The 23,592-nt window shown below is 40.9% G+C and overlaps 1 protein-coding gene across 5 annotated transcripts in view; it reads right to left on the bottom strand.

Annotated features, from left to right (window-relative positions):
* The window catches only part of sh3kbp1 (SH3-domain kinase binding protein 1), a 168,189-nt gene extending 146,051 nt beyond the window's left edge, over window positions 1-22,138 (bottom strand). For 2 of the 5 annotated variants that reach the window (XM_072584470.1, XM_072584475.1), the window contains exons 1-2: window positions 21,978-22,135; window positions 11,636-11,793 (exon numbers count right to left, since the gene is read on the bottom strand). In XM_072584470.1, coding sequence (XP_072440571.1) covers window positions 11,636-11,793; window position 21,978 — 159 coding nt within the window. In that variant the 5' untranslated portion in view covers window positions 21,979-22,135. Of the gene's footprint in view, window positions 1-11,635; window positions 11,794-21,977 lie in introns of all 5 variants that reach the window. The other 3 variants (XM_072584472.1, XM_072584473.1, XM_072584474.1) reach the window with 3 other exon arrangements.
* Between the last annotated feature and the right edge of the window lie 1,454 nt (window positions 22,139-23,592).

Raw genomic sequence — 23,592 nt, 5'->3', positions numbered from 1 at the left:
GCCTCTCAACTCTCTTGAATTTTTTAGATATTACTAGTGTCTTCCACTGTGAAGATTGACACAAAGTACTCATTCAGTTCCTAAGACAGTTCTCCAGCAGTATTATCCAGTGGTCAATGTCTATTTTGCCCTTATATCTCAAAAGAAACTTACAATCTTCCCTAATAATGCCAGATAGATTGTCCTCATTTAATCTTCTCCCCCCCCTTATTTCTTTCTTCGTTGTCCTCTGTTGGCCTTTGTAGGCTTCCCAATCCTCTATCTTCCCACTGTCCTTCACCACATTATATGCCCTTTGGCCTTTATGCTGTCCCTGATTTTCCTGGTCCATGGTTGCGTCATTCTCCCTTTGTTGTGCTTCTTTCTCCTCGGGATGAATTTTTACTGTGTCTCCTGAATTACTCCCAGCAACTCCTGCCATTTATCTGTTCACTGGAACAGCACATGAAAGCATCATGGATTGCAGAATCAACCATCTAGTTTTGAGATTCTGGACTGGTAATACAGAATGGTGTCCCTCAGTCTAGTTTTTCTTTTATCTCCCTTATCCATAATAGTTGTGTTTTGCCTTTTTTCCCCCCAAACTGTGTGTATCTGGACAATTTTAACATCTGTAAAATTTAAGATGCATATATTGGAAATCCTGTTCTTTTACAAGTTACAGTGTTTATAGTGAATAGATTTTCTTTCATTGTTACTGAAGGAACCTGGCATGAACTTACATCTTAGGTAGCAGAGGAAAGTTGGGATCTTCAGTCGTTTCAATAAATCTTCACATTTGGCCTGACTGGGAAAAGTGGGGCTTGATGTACTTCCCCAGTTAGTCATGGATCAAGTGACCACAAATATAAGTGGTCATTTATTTCCCATTTTACAAGCACTAGGTTCTTTTAAAAAAAAATAAAGAATATTGACTTAGATACCAATTTGTTTTTCTGCTGTGCAGCAGTTGGGAGGAAATAAATCTGGAGCAGGAAAATGAAACAGGAATAAACTAATCAATACTTTAAACATGTCCCATCATTCAGTCAGATTATGCCTGATCCATACCACATCTTTATTCTACATTCCTGATATCCTTAATCCAACATATCACAATCTTGAAAATTACAATTTGCCTCACATCCACAGCTTTTTGGACGTAATATTTCAGATGTTCAATACATTTTACATGAAAAAAAATCTAATTTCACTCCTAAAAGGCCGAGGTACATCCCACAAGGGAAACAATTTATTTGTACCTAACCTATTCAATCTGCTATCACTGTAAAGGCTCTGAATGAAAAACAGGAAAATGTAGGACACAGGAAACGTGGTTGCCATTGACAGGTTGCTCTCCTCTTTCTCATTGCAAGGAAGTCCACAGGCCTGTTTAAAATAAGCCCTTGACATCTGGAAAAATCCAGAAATGCACATAGTATGAGAGTATGTGTGCATGAAGGAAAGGACTCCAGCATCCCAGCTGGCTTTCTGCAACAAACTGCTGTGGGACAGAGGTATGTGTCTGTTTGTCGCACCCTCCACGCCAACAAAGAAGGCACTGTGCAGATAACTTTTTGGAAATGGTTCAGAAGAGCAAGGAGCAAAACAAAATGGTGAACCTTGGCCTATATATAAAATGAAATGGAACAAAAGAAAGAGAAAAAGATTTTCATTTCTATAGGTCTTTTCGTAGCCTCAGGTATCCAAAGTACTTCAGCAATGAAATACGTGGGGCGGCATGTTGGCACAGTGGTTAGCACTGCTGCCTCACAGCGCCAGGTACCTGGGTTCAATTCTTGCCTCGGGCAACTGTCTGTGTGGAGTTTGCACATTCTCCCCGTATCTGCATGGGTTTCCTCCGGGTGCTCCAGTTTCCTCCCACAGTCCAAAAATGTGCAGGTTAGATGAATTGGCCATGCTAAATTGCCCGTAGTGTTAGGTGCATTAGTCAGGGGGGTATAGTTCTGGGTGGGTTTCTCTTCGAAGGGTCAGTGCAGACTTGTTGGGCCGAAGAGCCTGTTTCCACACTGTAGGGAATCTAATCTAAACACTTTGAAGTTTACTCACTCATAATGTACAAATAATTTTGAATGAGTACAGCAAGATCCCACAAACAACAATAATAATTAGATCTATTTATAGGGATATTGATTGAGAGATTAATATTGGCCAGTATAGTGGAGAAAAGCTCTTGTGAATATGAAAAATGCACAAGAGAGATGGGATGTTGGTTTAATCTGAAAAGACAACAGTCTGCAGTTTAACACTCCTTAAAAAGTCTACTTGACTACCAAGTTAGATTGCAAGCTTAGTGCTTGAGGAGTACCTAAACCGATAACCTTGCAAGTCCAGAGCAGAGTGCAATCATCAAGCTATAAATGAAACTGAAGAAAATAAGATATTTGTCTGACAACTAGCTATTACAAATTACTATACATGACACCTGCCCGAGCCAACTGAAATTCGATAGATAACCCTGCAACAAGTTTCATGCTTAAAATAGTGATCCTCAAACAAAGACTAATGAGTACCTCTGCCATCATGCAGCCCTGGTTGTATTAAATGCTGCATTCAAGTACAAGATCACGACATGCAAGCTCCCACAACATGCAATAACCACAAACTTGTCAAATTCACCAACATCAGCAACCAGGGAGCACATTATCAAAACCAATCCTAGTAACAATTTGAGCAAAATAGCTAAATAATCTTACAAAAATTAGCAGCACATTCTATAGTACTCTAATAAATAAATTTGATGTAATTCTACTCAGTGAACTATTAAATATTAATAATTTTAACTACAAATGTCAAAGGCCTACATTGATCAAAGTTGATTTATAACTGAAGCTACACCACTGCTCTTTAATTCCAAGTTTAATCCAAATTATGAAATGCTGAAATTCATTTTTACATGATTTTTGCACAAATAAATAACCATCTGTGCAACTGCAATACACTAATAATGTGCTACTTCCTACAATAGTTTCTTATACTTAAATATTTAGCAGTAATCTTAAAGCAAAAGTTAACTGAGTTAATTCTTAGATGGGGAAAGGACAATGCACATCAAAAGCAAGAGGTTGTAGGGAGAAGTAAACAAATCAAGTTTCAAAACAGATAAGAAAATTTTTGACAATCAAATTAAAAGGTAGCTATATCTATACAAACAAACAAAAAGAGATATCTTTAAAAAAGTATAATTTTTTTTTCAAATAAAGCATGAAAATCAAACTTGAAGAAACATAATTATGCAGATCCAATCTGATACAAATGAAAAATCGAAATTGCAAATTTATGGCAATTTGATTCTGGTTTAGGTAATAATGCAGATATTACTGTCCTTCAGGTTCTGTTTTTTAATCTTAAGAGTATAACAGGTAGCCCCTATTAGTAGGACCTGTTCCTACTTCTACTTATGTTGTCGGTGCCTATGTGGACTAAAATCATTGGGCTGTCTCTGTCCCACTGCCAATTACTCTTGAGCTTTAGGCAAATGTTCTAAATCCTGGAAACAGGCAAGTGACAAAGCCATATGAACTCTTACTCTCAGCTGTACAGAGCAACATTTATCCTTGTTATTATGCTGTCCCTTACTACCAGTACATTCCTATTAACTTCCCAGTTTGAATGGTTTCACGTGCCAAGATGCCATTGTCAGTTCACTCATCCACCTCATGACCATGGCTTTCAACCATACAGGCTGCAAGAACCTCAAAGCTGTTTGTCAATTATAAAACATGGAGGTTCCTGGGAGCAGGGGCCTGCAGTCACCAGCAGTGAGTAGACTGGGACAAATGGTCTGTTTCAACAAGAGCTGACTGCAAAGTGCCATCACAGAAAGTCCAATACTAACCAAACCAAGAACTTGAAAAGGGAGAATGTGAAGGCAGGAAGGTCAAACAAAATGTTAGGTCAAGACCTGACACAGAAAGCACCAGAGAGTGAACATATCTGGTGAGAAGCAGCAATAGTTTAAAAGCAGCAAACTGTGATAGAATCGATTCTAACTGCAATTTAGCAACACGTTCCCATTTCAAGTACCCATCACTCTCGCAAACCACATTCCTATTCCATTCTCTCTCTTGTGGACTCCATTCCAATTCCCCACCATTCTTGCATACCACATTCCCATTCCAATTCGCCACCACTCCCCCATGACAATTCCAATCACCGCTGCATTCACATTCCAGTTCCTATACAACAATCTCAAGTTCCAAGTTGCCACCATTCCATGATCTATGTTCCAGCTCTCCACCACACACCCTCGCATTTCATCTCCAGTTTCCAATTACTCATCACCCTTGCAGTGCACATTCCCAATACAGGTCCAGTTCTAATTTGCCACTACTCTATTGGGCCATATTCCAGCTCAAATTCCCATTAAATTCACACATCGCATTCTCATTCCAGCTCCAACTCCCCACCTCTCTCATGCACGTCACTTTGTAGCTCTCATTCCATGAACATTTAATGCACCAGATTCTAGTTTTAGGTCTTCCTTTCCCTAATGTCACATTCCAGTTCTTTGCCACATGCATGCACCAAGTTCCAGTTCCAAATCCAATTCCCAGCCACTCTCACACACCATGTTCTAGTTCAGTTTCTAAATTCTCTGCTTGTCATTTGTGCCAGATTCTAATTCCCAGCCACACACTCACATGTGCCAGGCTCCAATTCCCATCTCCTCTCTTGCGTCCTATTTTAGCTCCAATTCACTGCTACTCTCTCGCACACCATCTTCAAATTCCATACTTCTCATGTACCACACTGCAGCTCCAATTGTAAGCCCATGCGCCACATTCCAGTTTCACTTCCCCACCTCTCTCATGCACTATGCTCAGCTCCAATTCCATGCCTCCTTCATGCACCACATTCCAAATCGCTGCCACAGTCACATTCCAACTCTAAAACCTAATCCAATTCAAAGTCCACACCACATACATTGCCATTTTCCCTGATTCAATTCCCTGCTGTACATACACACTGCACTACAATGCCATTCTAGCTCCAATTCACGCCACTCTCCAGTTCAAACTGCACTTTTGCACCATGACCCAGTTCCAATGCATCGTTTTTCTCGAACCATTGTCCACACTATTCCCAGTTACAGCACCTTTTAAAGTTGACATCACTTTTGTGACAAGTTCCAAATTGCTTCTGGTCAATTACTCGAGCCGCATTCCAGCTTCAAGTTGCAGACTGGCTCACGTTATATAAAAAGGTTGCTCCAGTTCACCACTTTACAAGTTGCGTCATTATCACAGTTCCAACACCACTCTCACAAGGTGTTTTAAGTCATTGCCAGCCACTTCATGTTCCAAGCTGCTTCATACTCCTGGACATCTCACACATATGATGCTGGCCACACCATGAAACATTCAGCTGCTTGGTCTTCCAAACCACTGTAAACAGAGCTCTCTCGCATACATTGACCGCCATGCTGAATACCAGCTCCAAATTGCTCTCATACTACACACCAATTTCAAGCCATTCCAAATCACTCTCACTATATGCCTGTTTGAAGTCCTTCCAAATCACTCTCCCACTGTGTCCCTTTCCAAACTGATCAAATGCTACATTCCACTTTTAAACCATTCCTAGTCACTTCCCTGCCTACAAGCCAATCAGTGTCCCATGTCACCACCATTTTTGTAATTCTTTCAATGCTGCTGTTACTCTCATGATAATTCCCTCAAGCACTCTCCATGGCATCACTCCTCTCAAAACATTAAGTTGGTGCAAAATATATTCTTCAGCTCCTCTCACATCCTTCCACCACTGCAACTCACCTCAATCTTTAGACAACATTCACCCGCCCACTCAATACACTTCCTCCATCAGGCGGAATAAATGACCAATCACTTAATTTTTGATATAAACTGAAGATGGTGCAAAGAAGATGCCATGGATATAATGGTATGTCAAACTCAATCTTTATTGGAAAATAGAGAGAGATTAGAAACTCTCAGATGGTTGGTCAAATTAAAGATACCTCTGATTCTATTTAACCAATAGCAGAACAAGGAAAGGGCTAAATTCTGGTGACAGTCAAAAGCAGTACTTTGTCAAATTTAATTCACACTCCTTTCTTTGCCAGAGCAGCTGAGTGAATCACAGTCCGGGATATATTAACAGCTAGCAAATTCATTTTTGATTATTGTAATTAAGACTAGTACTAAATGAAACATGTATTCATGCAATGTCACTAGAAATAGACAAGGATGATACCTCAGTGGGCCATTATGCTTCAGAGTACTATCACAGGAATTAACAGCCATCTACTAATGCAAGTTCTCTCAATTTGCGAGGTCCACGGAGACTGTTTGGTAAGTTTTCTCCTGGTGAGTTACAATTCACAAGTGAGCACAAGCAGATGCTTGATAGAAATCTGCAGAGAATTGTGGGTCTGCACAACTGTCTCCAATTGCTGCTCTGCTAAACCACGAAGTTTTCATCGAGAAAGGGGATGCAAAAGATCAGCAACTTTGAGAGGCACTGAAACATGATGCACACAAGATATACTCCAAAGTAGTTGTGAGCAATGTAAAGGTTTGTTCCTGGGTGTTTGGAAATTTCTTACCATTAAGTCTATTTTATTAAGATCATGCAATATTTGATTAGCACCATTTCCTCATATTTCCCATTATTGAAAACCAAATGCCAACTAGCTCTCATTAAATCAGATTCATTAAATCAGTACATGACAGGTTCCAAAGGCTGAATGAGTGGTTTAGAACTATTTAATGCAAACAGTGGTGAAATGAGGGCACTCAGCATTAGTGAATACATGTTTCATTTAGTACTAGTTTTAATTACAATAATCAAAAATGAATTTGCTAGCTGTTAATATATCCCGGACTGTGATTCACTCAGCTGCTCTGGCAATAGGAGCCCCATTTCCATAGATTATCTCTTCCCATTCATGGTTGCCCTAGGAGTACATTCATTCTTTGCCACTTTGAGCTCTCTCTTGTCCAATATTGAGCAGGGCAGACAGCAGGTGTCGCTATATTTCTAGACATACCACATGGCAAAATGTAAATATCACCTTCAAGTCCATCCAACTGAAGTGAATCTTCAAGGCCAATTATTTGCTCAATGACAATTGGTAGTGAAGTTTTTTTTGTGCTCAATACTTCATGCTTCAGTCATAGGAGTCCTCATAGGTTTCTTAAGCTAAATTGGAAGAAGGAGCTTCACACCAGTTATTACTTGAGAAACAAGTTGGCTGCAATACTTGACTGACTCTTGTAAGAAAGCATTTTGTTGGATCCAAGGAAATCTGGCACATTGCTACATGATCTCTTTTGGTGGCTATACCCTATGTGTATATTGATAGAACAAAGCCTTTGTAACGGATAGAAATTCCTGGCTTCCATGACATTGCTCAGCTTGCAATCAATGGTACCCTGTATTAGTGGGAAGCCAAACACAGAAATAAGTGGGAAGCACCCTTGTAGTGCAGTGGTAGTGTCTCTACCGTTGGGCCAGATGGTCTAGGTTCAAGTCTGACCTGCTTCGCATGGTATGCGATAACACGTCTGAATTTGGTTGTTTAAAATAACCGGTAGTAAATGCTTTATACATTCAGTCAACTTATCGCCATCACATCCCAAGTTGATCTATTTCCTAGCCCCATCAAATGATTCAAGTCAGAATCTTAATGCATTTACGTAAAACAAACTGAAAGTCCCTAGATACAGCTATAGTAGGACTGTGAGAAGAACTAGAAGCAAAGGAATTAAAAGGAAATAGAACTGGTAATGCTTATTACCAGGTCCAAAAATTAGCTTGTCAGTTTCTAAAAGAGTACAGATGTAAGTGACCACTCAACGTGATAATCTTATGAAACTGAGCTTCTGTACACAAATCCTATTATAAAATTAGGGCCTCTTGCAACTTCAGCCTTTCTACACACCTTGTAGCTCACTTATGCACGACTTGATGCTATTACAATACATCATTGCTGTTGCAACTGGTGATCTTCTTCAGTTTTGTGTCAAAAACATTTGAGGGACTTGTCATTCTCCTAGAGTTTATGTGATAGCAGCAACTTTGTATTATAAAGCCTCACCATGCCTCACAGGAACCTTTAAAATTAATCGAGACACATTGGGTCATATAGGGCAACTGATGAAAAAGCTCTGCCATAGAGCTAGGTTTTAAAGGGTGTTTAAAGGAGAAAAGAGAGAATTATTTAGGGATTAAATTCCAAAGCTTATGATCTAGGCAGCAGAATTCAGAGCCCCCAATGTCTGAATAATTAAAACTATCAAGGCTAGAAATGGCTGAGCTTAGATAGCTCAGAGTTCTGGAACTAGAGAAGATTACAAAAGATAGAGGGGAGCAGGGCAAAAGGCAGGAGGAGCTCAGATGAGACTTTTAAAGTCAAGGCATTATTCGTTCATAGATTAGCAAACACAGGGTGACAAAAACCTTTATGCAGACATTTTCTTTGCCACAAGGAAATGACAAAGCAATTATAACTGAGTATTGATTTAGATCAAATGATATGAAGTTTAAAGGCCCCACCATAAGCTCCATCTGAAACTCACCTTCTTGTTGGCATATTTTCTGAGTCCTAGAAAACCCATGCTGAAGAAATTAAATCCACAAGGGTTGAATTCATTTTGAAGTCCCTTCACTTGCATTTAACTATGGGATTAAATAGCATCTTAAGGAGCTTCCTGCCAACACTAGTGAGTGCCCATTTACAGAAAGCAAATTACTTGCATGTAACTTATTGCACTAAAAGCTGGCATGTTGAAGGTGCATTACATTTTCACCAAATTTAAATGTACCCAACCAAACCATCTATTTTTCCCCCAAATACTCCAATGCTCTTCTGGCCAGCCTTCAATCGTGTAAAATGATTTCCTTTAATCTATCTTTCCCATCTCTATTTTCCTCCTACAAAAACTACCCAAAACTCTCCAGGACTACAACTCGAATTTCCAGGATTCCCCAGATCCTGAACAGCAAGATCAGCCCTCAAATTGCTGGAATTCTCTCCTTAATCTTTTTTTTCAGTTCTCTCCATCTTTGAAGATATTACAATTCATTCCTTTGACCTTCACTCTCAAATATTGCTGTTTTGGCATGGGACCAATTTTAATTTAGGCCTCTCAAAAATTATGGAAATATTTTTCTACATTGAAAAAGCTACATCAATGCAAAGCGATAATGCCAAGTTCCTAAGGTGAGATGTACAAAGAAAGTAATTCAATGGATATTCTCCTTCAAGCTTGTCAATGAACATTACTGTTCAAGTTAAAATATCCACGTTGTGTGTTCCGAAAGTGGATGCAATAAAAAGGTCAAAAAGCACAGTTACATTGCTGTTGAATTTTGTTTTCAATAATCTTTATATTTATTTTAATCTTAAATACATAGCAAGTGATTTAGGGCTGAAAGTTATTAAGTAAAAGATATCAGAAAAAGATATAAAGACTCAAAGAGGAAGATCATCACTGTTTCAAAATCATAACAAATACAAAGAAATAAGGAAACCTTTTAACTCAGTATAACTGTGCAGGCAAGCGGATTTTGGCTGCACTCATTTGTTCATTCTAGACTTGAGTGGAACATGACAACTCCAAATGGCAACAACTCTCAAAAGGACTGAACATAGTGGTTTACGAGTTATTCTGATCATGAAATGATATTCTGGAGCTATCCCAGACCTTCTCTGAAGCATAAACATATGCTGCAAAACTTTCATGCAGGAAATTAGATAGCTGGGTAGAGATAAAGCTTAACCATCCATCGCCTCGGAGCAAGTGTGAAATTAGAAAAATGTCCTTTTGTCTTCTCAATTAGTAATTAAATCAATGGCAAAGGTATACAGTATCAAAACTGAAAATAAAAAGTATGATTTCATTTGTTCTTTTTATAAGAACAATGTAAAAAGTAGTCCTAACTACAGAATAAGCTCTACTCAAATCACTAACCTCCTTTGCATATCTGTGCTGATCATTGAAGGGTACAATTTCTACTAAATGCAATAAATCAAATTTGCATCATAAGAATAAAGGTCATAAATCTTGAAGAACGTCAGACTCAAACACCCCTGGCACAATGTCCAGCATCTTAGACCCACACACAACATCCTCCTCTTTAGACCCATCTTGACCCTGGTTCTGTGTCCAGCTACCATTTCTTACCCACCCCCAACTTTAGCTTTCAAATATTGTTAATCAACTTGTTCAGTCATGTTATAACAAATCTCTGGAACAGGTGGGAGACAAGCCCAAGCCTTCTGATCCAGAGGTAGGAGACCAATCTGCCACAAGATGTCTTAAAACTAATTCAAGAATGCACCAATGATGCAACTTTCCAATCCTTGATGTTCACAACTATATCTTTCCAAGTATTTTTCAGCAAGGGATGCAGAGCAGTTAATTCAGAACAAAATTCTAGCTGCATGGAATCTCTGAGCCAGCAACACTAAAACTAACATCAATACGGCCATCACTAACTCAATTTGGGATCCGCTGATTTAGCATCAGCTAATAATTGATCACAATTCCCTTTGAGCTTTTATAGTTTATGATGCATTTATATATAAACATTTTTGCATTAATGGTGAATGATTTGTGCTAACACTTAAGCTCAACTGCATTTATATTTATCTATGAGCTGTGATAAATATGAGCTTACTGTTAAGGTTCACAAAGTAATGCTTTATTAACACAAGATAATAACCAGAGACATGCTTGACGGCAGCAGTCTGTTGAAATAGAATCTTACGAAAAAGATTCTTCATTTCTACGCTACCAGCTCATTTTAAACAAACATGAAATCAACCAAGCAAATAATTATTTACCACAGCTTCCTGCTTTTTTCACTAGTGCAGATGTTAGCAACTAGCTGATGCTCAGAGGTAGAAACTTAAATACATCTTCCTGATGAAACTGGTAACCCAAAAAACAGGTCACATGAAAGTCAGCAACTTACTTGAGAATATCAGTTTTACAAATGCACAGACTTGAAATAACAATTTAGTAAACATGGCCTCAAAACAGTATTATGCATATAGGTTATGGTTACTGTTTATACCAGGAAAAATTGGGATTATGAAAATAATTCATTTTTGTAATTTCAAAGGGAGGAAGTGGTAAGTCTAAGTTACAGTACAATTTCACCCTGAATTTAAATTGCATCCTCCAGAAAATGTTTAAAAACACCCTGCTTATGAAAAAGCCCTTTTGCTGAGCAACTCAGTGCTACTACATATATCAAACTACACCTCAAGACTGCTTTTACAAACAAACAACTACATTAATGGTAAAAGTAGAATCCAAAAATCTTAATCTTGCTCAATTGAGATTATTTTGAAAACTGGAAGACTCTTGAAACTTCTGGATAAGTAACTGTTAACAGCTAATGGAACATTTTAGTGAATAATTTGGAAACATCTGTTAACAATACAAGCAGCACACTTGGTTTAAAAAAAAGCAACAAATATAACAGTGGAAATGGAAGACTTGCATTAATACTAGATCATGATCAGGTTGCAAAAACTTTTTTATTGCCAAAATACTTCTATAAACAGAACAGACTGCAAAAGCTTTCTCTACTAAATGACCTCCACTGTTAATGTCTGCCAAAACCAAAAATTACATAATGGCAATAACTGACGTATACTCACTCTTACAAAGTTGTCGGGGAACAAACCTCTTCTGCCATCGAGTTCACCCTCCCACCAGCCTCCATCTTCTTTCTTGATATTAGTTACAATATCTCCTACAGAAATGGTCAGCTCATCATCATGCTGAGCTTCATAAGGAAACTCAACAATCGCTTCCACTGAAATAAAAATAAAGAATCTTTCAGCAAATGTCAAATTACTTCACTGACCAAACAACCAAATGGTCGCATTGTGCGACATAATTCCAAACAGTTTCACGTAATACAAGGCAAAGTTGTCAGCTACAAGACCTGAATTGCATGTTCAACTCCTCCAATCTCCTTGGAGAATTCATCCCAAGTTAGACAGACCCTGTCCTGCATTTCCAAGCATGATGCCCATTTTCCCTCAAATCATAGTTGCAAAGAGGTACAGTTTAGTTCGTCAAATTAGTTGATCAGATAGGCATTGGTACAAACCCACAGCCTACAGTTTATTATTTAGTTTCATGTTCAAAGTTGGAAATTAGCTTAGGGAAGGAAAACTGTTCCGTTACAGATCTTTGTTTCAAAATTTATTAACTTGAAACGATAAAGCTTTATTACTCCAATTTCTTGCCCATTTACCACATCAGCAAAAAGAGATGGTCAATGCAGCATTCAACACAAATCCAGTACAATTTGAAGTCAAACTTAAAAATCATTTTTAAACCTAAAATAAAGTAGCATCATACGTCCCCCTTACAGCACAAGTGGACGAGCAGATGTTTTTTTGAAAAACCTTTGGCCCTGGTTTAAATCATGTTAAGACTGGTGAACCTCGTGCTGCAACCATTAGACCAATACTCATTGTTGAAGTATTGCTCCTGGGTGATAGATGGCGAGAACGCCTTGGGGTGCATTGACTGCTCCATATCTCCAGATCAGGAGATAAGAGTTCAAGTTAGATCTGCTTCAGACGTGTCCAAGAATATCTCTGAACATGTTAATTGGAAAACATTTAGTGGCACTGAATAACATCTTTAAAAGAAGTAGGAATATATCTTTCTGCTCATTGAGCTTGCTCCATTACTCTGGGATTGGGGACGTTGTACAAACATGGATAGGATACTAGTTGACAGACAGGAAACAAAGTGTAAGAATAAATGGGTCTGAGTGAGAGCGGAGTAGGACAGAAATCAATACTTACACCTTAGCTGTTCACAATACATACGAATGATTTAGATGAGGGAACTAAATGCAATATCTCCAAACTTGCAGACGACACAAAGTTGGGTGGGAGGGTTACTTGATGAGGAGGATGCAGAGATACTTCAGTATGATTTAGACAAGTTGAGTGAATTAGCAAATGCATGGCAAATGAAGTACATTGTGGATAAATGTGAGGTTATCTGCTTTTGTATTAAAAACAAGAAAGTAGATTATTACCTGAATGGTGATAGAATGGGAAAGAATGAGGTGCAACATGACATGGGTGCTCTTGTACATATAAATGTGTAGCAGACAGTGAAGGAGCCAAGTAATATGTTGACCTTCATAGCAAGAGGATTTGTGTACACAAAAGATGTCTTTCTGCAAATGGACAGGGCCTTGATAAGACCACGCCTGCAGTGTTGGATGCAGTTTTAGTCTCCTTATATATGAGGGGAGAGATATGGGTATGGAGGAGTACAATAAAGGTTTACCAGATTGATTCCGGGAATGGCAAGACAATGTATGAATAGACTGAATCAGATAAGACTGAGATGTACATGTGCATGTGTGTCAGTGGAATCTCTTTCAAATATATAACATTCTAACAGGTTTAGACAGAGTAAATGCAGGAAGAATATTTCCAACGGCCAGAGAGTCGAGAATCGGGGTCAGAATCTAAGGATATTAAGTTAAGCCATTTAGGCCTGAGATGTGGAGAAATTTCTTCACCCAGAGTAGCGAGCCTGTGGAATTCTCTGCCACAGAAAGCTGGTGAGGACAGAGCATTCAATGTTTTGAAGACAGAGTTATAGTTCTTGGGGCTAAAGGGTATGGGGAGAAAGTGAGAACAGGAAACAGTTAGATGATCAGCTATGACCACACCTTAGGAAGGATATATTAGTGTTTGAGGCAGTAAAAGATTTCAACGATTATATAAATTAGGGTCATTTTCTATAGAATTTACAAGATGAAGGGGTGATCTGATCGAAGTCTTGGAGATAATGTTGTGGTTCTGTTCGTCGAGCTGGGAATTTGTGTTGCAGACGTTTCGTCCCCTGTCTAGGTGACATCCTCAGTGCTTGGGAGCCTCCTGTGAAGCACTTCTGTGATCTTTACTCCCGCATTTGTAGTGGTTTGAATCTGCCACTTCCGGTTGTCAGTTCCAGCTGTCCGTTGCAGTGGCCGGTATATTGGGTCCAGGTCGATGTGCTTATTGATTGAATCTGTGGATGAGTGCCATGCCTCTAGGAATTCCCTGGCTGTTCTCTGCTTGACATGTCCTATAATAGTAGTGTTGTCCCAGTTGAATTCATGTTGCTGGTCATCTGCGTGTGGGGCTACTAAGGATAGCTGATCATGTCGTTTCGTGGCTAGTTGGTGTTCATGGATAGGACAAACAGGAGGATAGCTAACGATCCTCATCCATGAACACTACAAATGCCGGAGAAAGATCACAGAAGAGCTTCACAGGAGGCTCCCAAGCACTGAGGATGTCACCTAGACAGGGGACGAAACGCCTGCAACTCAAATTCCCAGCTCGGCGAACAGAACCACAACAACGAGCACTCGAGCTACAAATCTTTTCACAATCTTGAAGATATTAACAGGAAAAGACAGGACAGAAAAAACTAATTCCACTGGCTACACATTCTAGAACTCGGGGCGTAGTCTGAGAATTTGGGCCAGACCATTCAGGAAAGGCGTTAGGAAGCACAAAGGGTGGTAGATGTTTGGAACTCTCTTCAGCAACAGCAGTTGATGCCAGATCAGTTGTTAATTTGCAAGGTCCCTTGCACTGGGGGACCTAGAATCAGGGGATGTAGAGTCAGTATGGATAGAGCTGAGAAATTCTAAGGGTAGAAAGACCCTCTTGGGAGTTATCTACAGGCCCCCAAACGGTAGTATGGATGTGGGGTGTAAGTTGAATAAGGAGCTGAAATTGGCCTGTCGCAAAGATATTACAATTGTTATGGGGGATTTCAACATGCAGGTCGACTGGGAGAATCAGGATGGTATTGGACCTCAAGAAAGAGACTTTGTGGAGTGCCTCCGAGATGGATTCTTAGAACAGCTGGTGCTGGAGCCTACCAGGGAGAAGGCAATTCTGGATCTGGTATTGTGCAACGAACCAGAATTGATCAGGGACCTCGAAGTGAAGGATACATTAGGAGGTAGTGGCCATAATACAATAAGCTTCAATCTGCAATTTGAAAGGGAGAGGTACAATCGGTAGTGACAATATTTCAGTTGAATAAAGGGAACTATGGAGCTATGAGGGACGAGCTGGCCAAAATTCAATGGTGCAATACCTTAGCAGGGACGAGAGTGGAGGAACAATGGCAAATATTTCTGGGTATAATGCAGAAGATGCAGGATCAGTTCATTCCAAAAAGGAAGAAAGATCCCACGAGGAGGCAGGGGTGGCCTTGGCTGATGAGGGAAGTTAAGAAACATATAATGTCAAAAGAGAAAAAGTATAACATAACAAAGGTGAGTGGGAAAAAGAGAGGACTGGGAAGCTTTTAAAGAACAGAAGATTACTAAGAAGGAAATATGCAGAGAAAAAATGAGGTACGAAAGTAACCTGGCCAAAAATATAAAAGGAGGATGGTAAAAGTTTTTTAGGTATGTGAAAGGGAAAAAAAATGGTTAAGACTAAAATTGGGCCCCTGAAGAAGAAACAGGGGAATATATTACAGGCAACAAAGAAATCGCAGAAGAGTTGAATTGATACTTCTGATCTGTGCTCACTGGGGAAGACAAGCAATCTCCCAGAGGTAACAGTGGCTGAAGCACCTGAACTAAAGGGAATTTATATTTGCCAGGAATTGGTGTTGGAGACACTGTTAGGTCTGAAGGCTGATAAGTCCCCAGGGCCTGATGGTCTACGTCCCAGGGTACTGAAGGAGGTGGCTCTAGAAATCGTGGATGCGTTGGTGATTAAATTTCCAGAGTTTGATAGATTCAGGATCAGTTCCTGTGAACTGGAGGGTGGCTAATGTTGTACCACTTTTTAAGAAAGGAAAGGAGAGAGAAAGCAGGAAACTATAGACCAGTTAGTCTGACCTCAGTGGTGGGAAAGATGCTGGAGTCTATTATAGAGGATGAAATTACAACACATCTGGATTGCAGTAACAGGATAGGTCAGAGTCAACATGAATTTATGAAGGGGAAATCATGCTTGACTAATCTTCTGAAATTTTTTGAGGATGTGACTCTGAAGATGGACAAGGGAGATCCAGTGGATTTAGTGTACCTGGACTTTCAGAAAGCTTTTGATAAAGTCCCACATAGGAGGTTAATGAGCAAAATTAGGGTGCATGGTATTGGGGGCAAAGTACAGACTTGGATTGAAAATTGGTTGGCTGACAGTAAACAAAGAGTAGTGATAAACGGCCCCCTTTTGGAATTGCAGGCAGTGACCAGTGGGGTACCGCAGGGATCAGTGCTGGGACCGCAGCTTTTTACAATATATATTAATAATATAGAAGATGGTATGAATAGTAACATTAGCAAATTTGCTGATAATACAAAGCTGGGTGGCAGGGTGAAATGTAAGGAGGATGTGAGGAGATTACAGGGTAACCTGGATAGGTTAGGTGAGTGGACAGATGCATGGCAGATATAGTTTAATGTGGATAAATGTACGGTTATCCACTTTGGTGGCAAGAACAGGAAGGCAGATTACTACCTAAATGGAGTCAAGTTAGGTAAAGGGGCAGTACAAAGATCTGGGTGTCCTTGTACACCAGTCAATGAAGGCAAGCATGTAGGTACAGCAAGTCGTGAAGAAAGCTAATAGCATGCTGGCCTTCATAACAAGAGGGATTGGGTATATAAGCAAAGAGGTTCTTCTGCAGCTGTACAGGGCCCTGGTGAGACCGCACCTGGAATATTGCGTGCAGTTCTGGTCTCCAAATTTGAGGAAAGAGATTCTGGCTATTGAGGGAGTGCAGCTTAGGTTCACGAGGTCAATTCCTGGAATGGCGGGACTATCTTATGTTGAAAGATTGAAGCGATTGGGCTTGTATACTCTCAAGTTTAGAAGACTGACAGGGGATCTGATTGAGACATATAAGATTATTAAAGGATTGGACAGTCTGGACGCAGGAAACATGTTTCCGCTGATGGGTAAGTCCCGAACCAGAGGACACAGCTTAAAAACATGGGGTAGGCCATTTAGGACAGAGAGGAGGAGAAACCTCTTCACCCAGAGAGTGGTGGGTGTGTGGAATGCTCTGCCCCAGAAGGCAGTGGAGGCCCAGTCTCTGGATTCATTTTAAGAAAGAGTTGGATAGAGCTCTCAAGGATATTGGAATCAAGGGTTATGGGGAGAAGGCAGGAACAGGATACTGATTGAGGATGATCAGCCATGATCATATTGAATGATGGTGCAGGCTTGAAGAGCAGAATTGTCTATTGCCATAATTTAATATCTAAGATAGGTAATTTTTTATCCAACTAAAGCATGAGAAATAAGGGGGTGGGGGGGGGGGGGGGGAGGGGGGGGGTGTTAAAAAGGCACACTTACAAAAAAAAAGTTCTCTTTTTGAAATTTGCTTTGAATACTGGTTGATACACTAAAAAAAATTGTAGGGGGGGGGGGGGGGAGAAAGCAACTGGATGACAATAATTGTCAAACAACCAGGCAAGTTATTCTCCAATTGGATGCCCAGTAGGAGGTGCATAAAGATCAAGTGGTTGGAATTGGGTGGGCATGTGATCAAACCTCAAAAATATACATAATCAAAATTGACAATCCAAACATGATATTTCATTGGAACTCCTGTCACATATTTGCAACATATTTCTGTCCAGCTAGGTCAAGAGCTAGTTTAAGATTTGAACTATATCTTAATTAAATGTTGTAAAACAGAGCATAGACATGCAGCTAAAAATTACCCACAATTTAGTACAATAAATTCATAACTTCACACAGATAGGAAACTGACTAATTGAGCAAAGTGGAACAAATTACCCACCAGTAAGAGTGCAAAGCTGTTCTGGAGACAGAATTGTAACAGAGTAAAAAGTTTTATTCTGCAGAAGTTGGCCAAGGACAGGAGAACAAGACACGGCTCACACACATATAGAAATTTTAAAAAACTGCACTGATAAAATATTAGCATTTGCAACTTTGAAAAACATTCAAAACAACCCTGGTGTCTCGTCTCGAAATTTACATTTCTGTTAAGTGGTGCACTCTGAGGTTAGCGAGCAACTTTGCAAAATGTGACAACTATTAGTGTCCTTTATGACACATTAGTAGGCAGCATATCGTGAGTCTAACCATTGCAAAAAAAGCATCAATGCCTGACATTAAATAGAAGTGTTTACAACATCAGTCACATCATCTAATGACAACTAAACTGGACTATATTAAAAAAACTTCCTAAAACCCTCAATTCAGTCATGCAAACTATTTTTGCTCCAGCAACACATGACTATTTTGTGATTGCCATGCACTTTGGTGTAATTTAAATTTAACCTTATCAAAAAAGTAATGAAGAATGCAAAGGATTATTCAAAATTATAGCAATAGTTGCCTATAGATCCAAAAACATAATTTACATGGCAGAGAAACTGAAGTTCTTAGTTTATTTAATTCTCATTAGACCTACATCTATCAAAACTTCAATTTTTGAACTTTCAAAGCCAATAGGTTTGTAATACTTTGATCAATAAGGTCTACTGGTTAAATTTTAAAAAGGAAACTGTGTAAACAAAAATGGTTACATTACAAATTGCTAGATATTTCCACTGTGCATAAAAACTCCAACACTGGTACTATTTTAACAATAACCTGGACCAGCTAATTCTGCTGGATGGCAAACGTCTTTTGGATTTTCCCCTACCCATTTTAAATCAGCTTACTAGATCATTAATCACTATCTAAAGACAATACTTTCAAATGTTTCAAAACAAGGAAGGATGGGTGACAGTTGTGCAGAAGAAGCAGAAAGTGATCAACAACTGGAAAAAAGTTGCAAAAGGGTGGCTAAGGTCAGCAAAATGAACTCATTTAAGAAATGGCTATGTCCTCTAATAAGCAAACAGTAGAGTTGATAAGTTTTGAGTTTAATGTCCAAGCAAATTTAGGAAAACACCACATCTCTAATAAATGAAAAAAAGTGAAAGGCACCATAGTTCCAAAAGACCATAGACTGCATTCTCAGAAAGAGACACACACAACTGGTAGTAATCAAAAGGTCACCTTGCCACAAGCAAGGAACAATGTTCAGAAAGCAGGGCCTTCGTGGGGACCAGAGTCAAGACAGAAACTGCAGCCTTATTGTTCATGACAAACAAATTCAGACAACCAAGTTAACCAACTAATAAGCAAGCAGAATAATATCCAGTTACCAAACACCATTACATTTCATTATTGACTTGCTAAATCAAAAAATACTGTTACTGATATCAATTTGGCAAACATGCAATAATGACCAGAGAAGTAAACCAATAATACATCATAATCTTCACTTGGTGGTACAGAGCTTGAGTTTTGCTGGAACAAACACATTTCCAAAAAGTATTTCATCTTGCACTCATGAAGACAAACCAAAAATGCCAGATTTCAAAAGATAATAAAGATTTATACTACGGGGTAAAAAAAAAGAGAATGTTGATTACATAGCAACTTGACAATTGATTTGAAAATTGCCTTGGAGACAACAATGGGAAACCAATGGCTTCCCAAGCATCCTGGTAGTTCAGAAAAGGCATAAGGCTTCAACAGATCCCTATGAATAAAGCTGTGTAGTTTCTAGCAAATGTGAATGAACTGCATTACAAACAACTGACTGCCTTAAGGTAGTCATTAGTGTAGCTATTGATGCATTTGAGATAGTCAGCAAATGCTACTCAATCACAGATTCACGTCTAACAGCAGACATTTTGTTATGAGTTTAGCAAGTGCAGTTTTGAACCTGCCATGGCAGGCCACAGAACAACTCAACCAACCTCAATTGACGAAGCAACAATTCAACATAATCTCCACTATGCTCTCAGGCTGTGCATTCCAGATCCTAAATACTTACTGCATGAAAAACACTTTCCTCATATTATCATTGCTTGTTTGCCCTCTGGTTCTCAACCTACTCCATCCACACTTCTCATGATTTCAAATACCTCTTATCAAATCTCCTCACAATCTTTCCTTCAAGAAGTCCAAACTTCCCCAATATATACCTCAAGATAAGTAATGTTTCTCATCCTTGGAACCATTCCTGTGAATCTTTTCTGCACGACTCCAAGGCCTTCGCATTCCTCCTTAAGAGTGGTGCCAGAACTGGACAATACAGTACTCCAGTTGTATTGTATCTTTACACCCTGTTTTAAATAACAATGTAACATTTTCAATTCTCCAGCTGTCTGTCACCACCCAAGTTGAAGAATGGTGGGAATTATGCAATCGTTATGCACCACTGCAATTTCCACTCTCAAATCTATTAGCATCCTTGGATATTAACTCATCTGGCCCTGGTGCCTTTATCAACTTTCGGTGCAAACTGCCGGTTAATCCCTACATATTAAAATTTAGAGATTTCTAGCACCTGAACTTTCACGCTCACCATGACCAGAGAAGGATCTCTGTCCTTGATAAAGACAGATCAAGACATTAATTTAATGCATCAAATATGCCCCCTCCCAAGCTCCAATAATAAATATTCTTGTCAGTCTCTAACCAGCCCCACTCCTCCTCTTAGTATACTTTTCATACTTATATTTCTATCAATGACTTTGGCATTTCTCTATATGTTGGCTAACCACCTCTTCTCATACTCTGTTTTCTTTCTTGTATTTGCTTTTTCATTTCCTTTCTGAATCTTCCATATTTCAGAGATACATTCAAGCAAACAATAATAGGTAGATATTGGGCTTACATTTGAAAAAAAAACTGAAAATACTTTTCTTCTTTGAAATTATTTAACTTGCCAGTGGCTCAGTTTAGCAGTGCTGCTTCATAGTGCCAGGGACACGACCCCAGCCTCGGGCGACAGTCTGAGTGCAGTTTGCACACACTCCCGGTTGGTTTGTGGGCTTCCACCAGGTGCTCTGGTCCCCCACCTGGCCAACAGTCCAAAAGTGTGCAGGTTGGGTGGATTGGCTAAATTGCCCATTGTGTCCAAGGATGTGTAGGGTGGGTGGATTAAGCCTTGGAAAATGCTTAGATAGGATTGGGGGTTCCGAGAGGGATGCACTACGGAATGTCGGTTTGGACTCGATGGGCCGAATGGCCTGCTCCCGCACAGTAGAGACTCGATGATACTTAAGGATCACCAGAGACTAAACTAATTACGATCTAAGTTATTCAACGCTACTCTGTAGCGGAACCAAGTCACGGCCTTGCACAGAGGCATCACCTGACTGTTATAACGGTACAAGGGTTCTTATACAATGCGGGATTGTTTGTCATGCAAAAAAAAATACATCAAGCCAGGTGAAGGAAAGGAGAGTGGTGTTTGGATTTATAACGCCCAAAGCTGCATACATGAACATATGAGTCGTATAGAATAAATGTAAAACAAGGAACAGTTTCTCCATTGTTCAATTATATTTAGCACCAGTGTTTGTCCTGCACCAGAGCCTGGGAGTAATCTCGACAGCCGCTCCTGTGATAGTGCGGCCGATTAACAGCCTTTAAATGGGTCGGATATATCCAACCCACGCACGCAGTTCATTGGGCTCCAACAAAAAGGGGGGGTTGGGAAGATACACACACCTCGGTCTGCTCGCTCGCAGATGGACAGTAAGTTGGGCGAGTGGAGCGGCGAGGATGGGGGCTGCTGAAATAGTGGCAGCGTGTGTGGGGTGGGGTGGGGTGGGAAGGGGAGAGCTGGCTCTCTGTCAGCCCGCTGCAAACGTGTCAGGGGTGGGGATGATGGTGCTGCTGACAGGACCCGGGCGGGTGGCGAGATGGAAAATCGCAGTCGCCCCCTTCCCCGGCTCGGGTTTAACTCTCCGGATGCCGCACTCACCCACTTATATCGGGCTCCAGCTGGCCAGCAGCTATTCCCGCCCCCCCCCCACCCCGAGGTGAAGGATGGAGGCGGCCGTTCGGGCGGGGGTGGGTTGGGTGCTCGAGCGCCTCACTACCCACCCGTTTCCCCTCCGTCCTGGACCAGTCTCCTGACACCCGCCTCCAAGTCATTTGGTAAGACACTCACTCACTCCAGTTCCGCCACGGCCCCGGACATCTTTTGTTCGGCAGCCAGCGAGTCAAGTCTGCCTTTCTTGGCCCCGAATGCTGCCTGTGCCTCCTCTGTTTTCAATCACCGACCGATGGAGTTGTGTTACTGGGGAGGGGTCGGAGGTGGGAAGAAACTTCAAAAGATATCGCGATAGTTCCTGCCCTTCTTGACTGGATGGGGCGACCGTTTGTAACCATGGCGACAGGGGGTTTCGAACGGGCGGCGCGCGAGGGCCGGGTGAGCGCCATTTTGGTTTCCGGTGGACTTTGAGAAAATAGTGGAGGCTGGAATCCAGTCGTTATCACGCCGAGAAAAGGATGATGGACATCTTTGTGCGACCAGGTCAGGTGCTACAGCTCAGAAAACAGCAGCGGCATCTCGCAGTGGGTTTTTTTTTAAAAACCACAGGGAGCTGTAGAGGATCGCGTAGCTTAAGTGCAAGGTTGAAGGATTCTTCCGTTCCAGGGCTGGCATTGACTGTCACCCAGTTGAACCGGTGACAGTAGGTCTCAGATTATAACCGCAGAGAATATGGGAGCAAGTTAAGCCATTTTGTCACTCGAGCCCGTTTTGCTCTTTGGTGAGACCTTGACTGATTTGTCGGGTGCTGGAAAAGCACAGGTGGAATTCGTCCTCCTGGGAGCAGATTCCACCACAGAACACACCAGATGGCCTCCTTCTGCAGTAGATGATGACAATTTCCCTTCCCACCTGGTTGATGATGCCCTCCAGTGCATCTCATCCACTTCCTGCACCTCCACCTTTGAACTCCACCCTGCCAACTGCAACAAGGACAGAACCCTTTTATTCCTGATGAAGGGCTTTTGCCCGAAACGTCGATTTCGAAGCTACTTGGATGCTGCCTGAACTGCTGTGCTCTTCCAGCACCACTAATCCAGAACCCTCTTGTCCTGCCCTTCTACCCCACCAACCTCCAGATATATTGCATCATCCTCTGCCATTTCCACCACCTACAAACGGAACCCACCAGAGAGATATTTCCCTCCCTGCCCATATCTGCTTTCCAAAAGACCATTCCTTCCATGCTCTCTTGTCAGGTCCATGCCCCCCCCTCCCAGCACCTTCCCCTGCGACTACAGGAATTGCAAAACCTGCACCTACACCTCCCCTCCTCTCACCTCTGTCCAAGGCTCCAGAGGAGCCTTCCATATTCATCAGAGTTTTACATGCACTTTCACACGTCATTTACTGTATCCATTACACCCCATGTGGTGTCCTCTACAATCGGGGAGACAGGACACCTACTTGCAGAATGCTTTAGATAACATCTGTGGGACACCTGCACCAATCAACCCCACTGCCCCATGACCAACTCCCGCTCCTACTCTGCCAGGTACATACAGATCCTGGGCCTCCTCCATTGCCACACCCTTGTTACCCGAGCCTGGAGGAAAAACGCCTCATCTTCCACTTTGGGACCCTCCAACCACATGGCACCAACCTCATGACCTGTCCTACCTGTCCATCTTCCTTTCCACCTATCTGCTCCGCCCTTCTCTCCGACCTATCAATATTACCCCCACCTCCATCTACCTATCATACTCTCAGCTACCTGTACCCCAGCCCCATC

The sequence above is a fragment of the Chiloscyllium punctatum genome, chromosome 15 (assembly GCF_047496795.1).
Source record: "Chiloscyllium punctatum isolate Juve2018m chromosome 15, sChiPun1.3, whole genome shotgun sequence".
NCBI classification, from domain to species: domain Eukaryota; kingdom Metazoa; phylum Chordata; class Chondrichthyes; order Orectolobiformes; family Hemiscylliidae; genus Chiloscyllium; species Chiloscyllium punctatum.
Note: the sequence above shows the minus strand (reverse complement) of the source record. Positions and strands in the feature narration are given on the sequence as shown.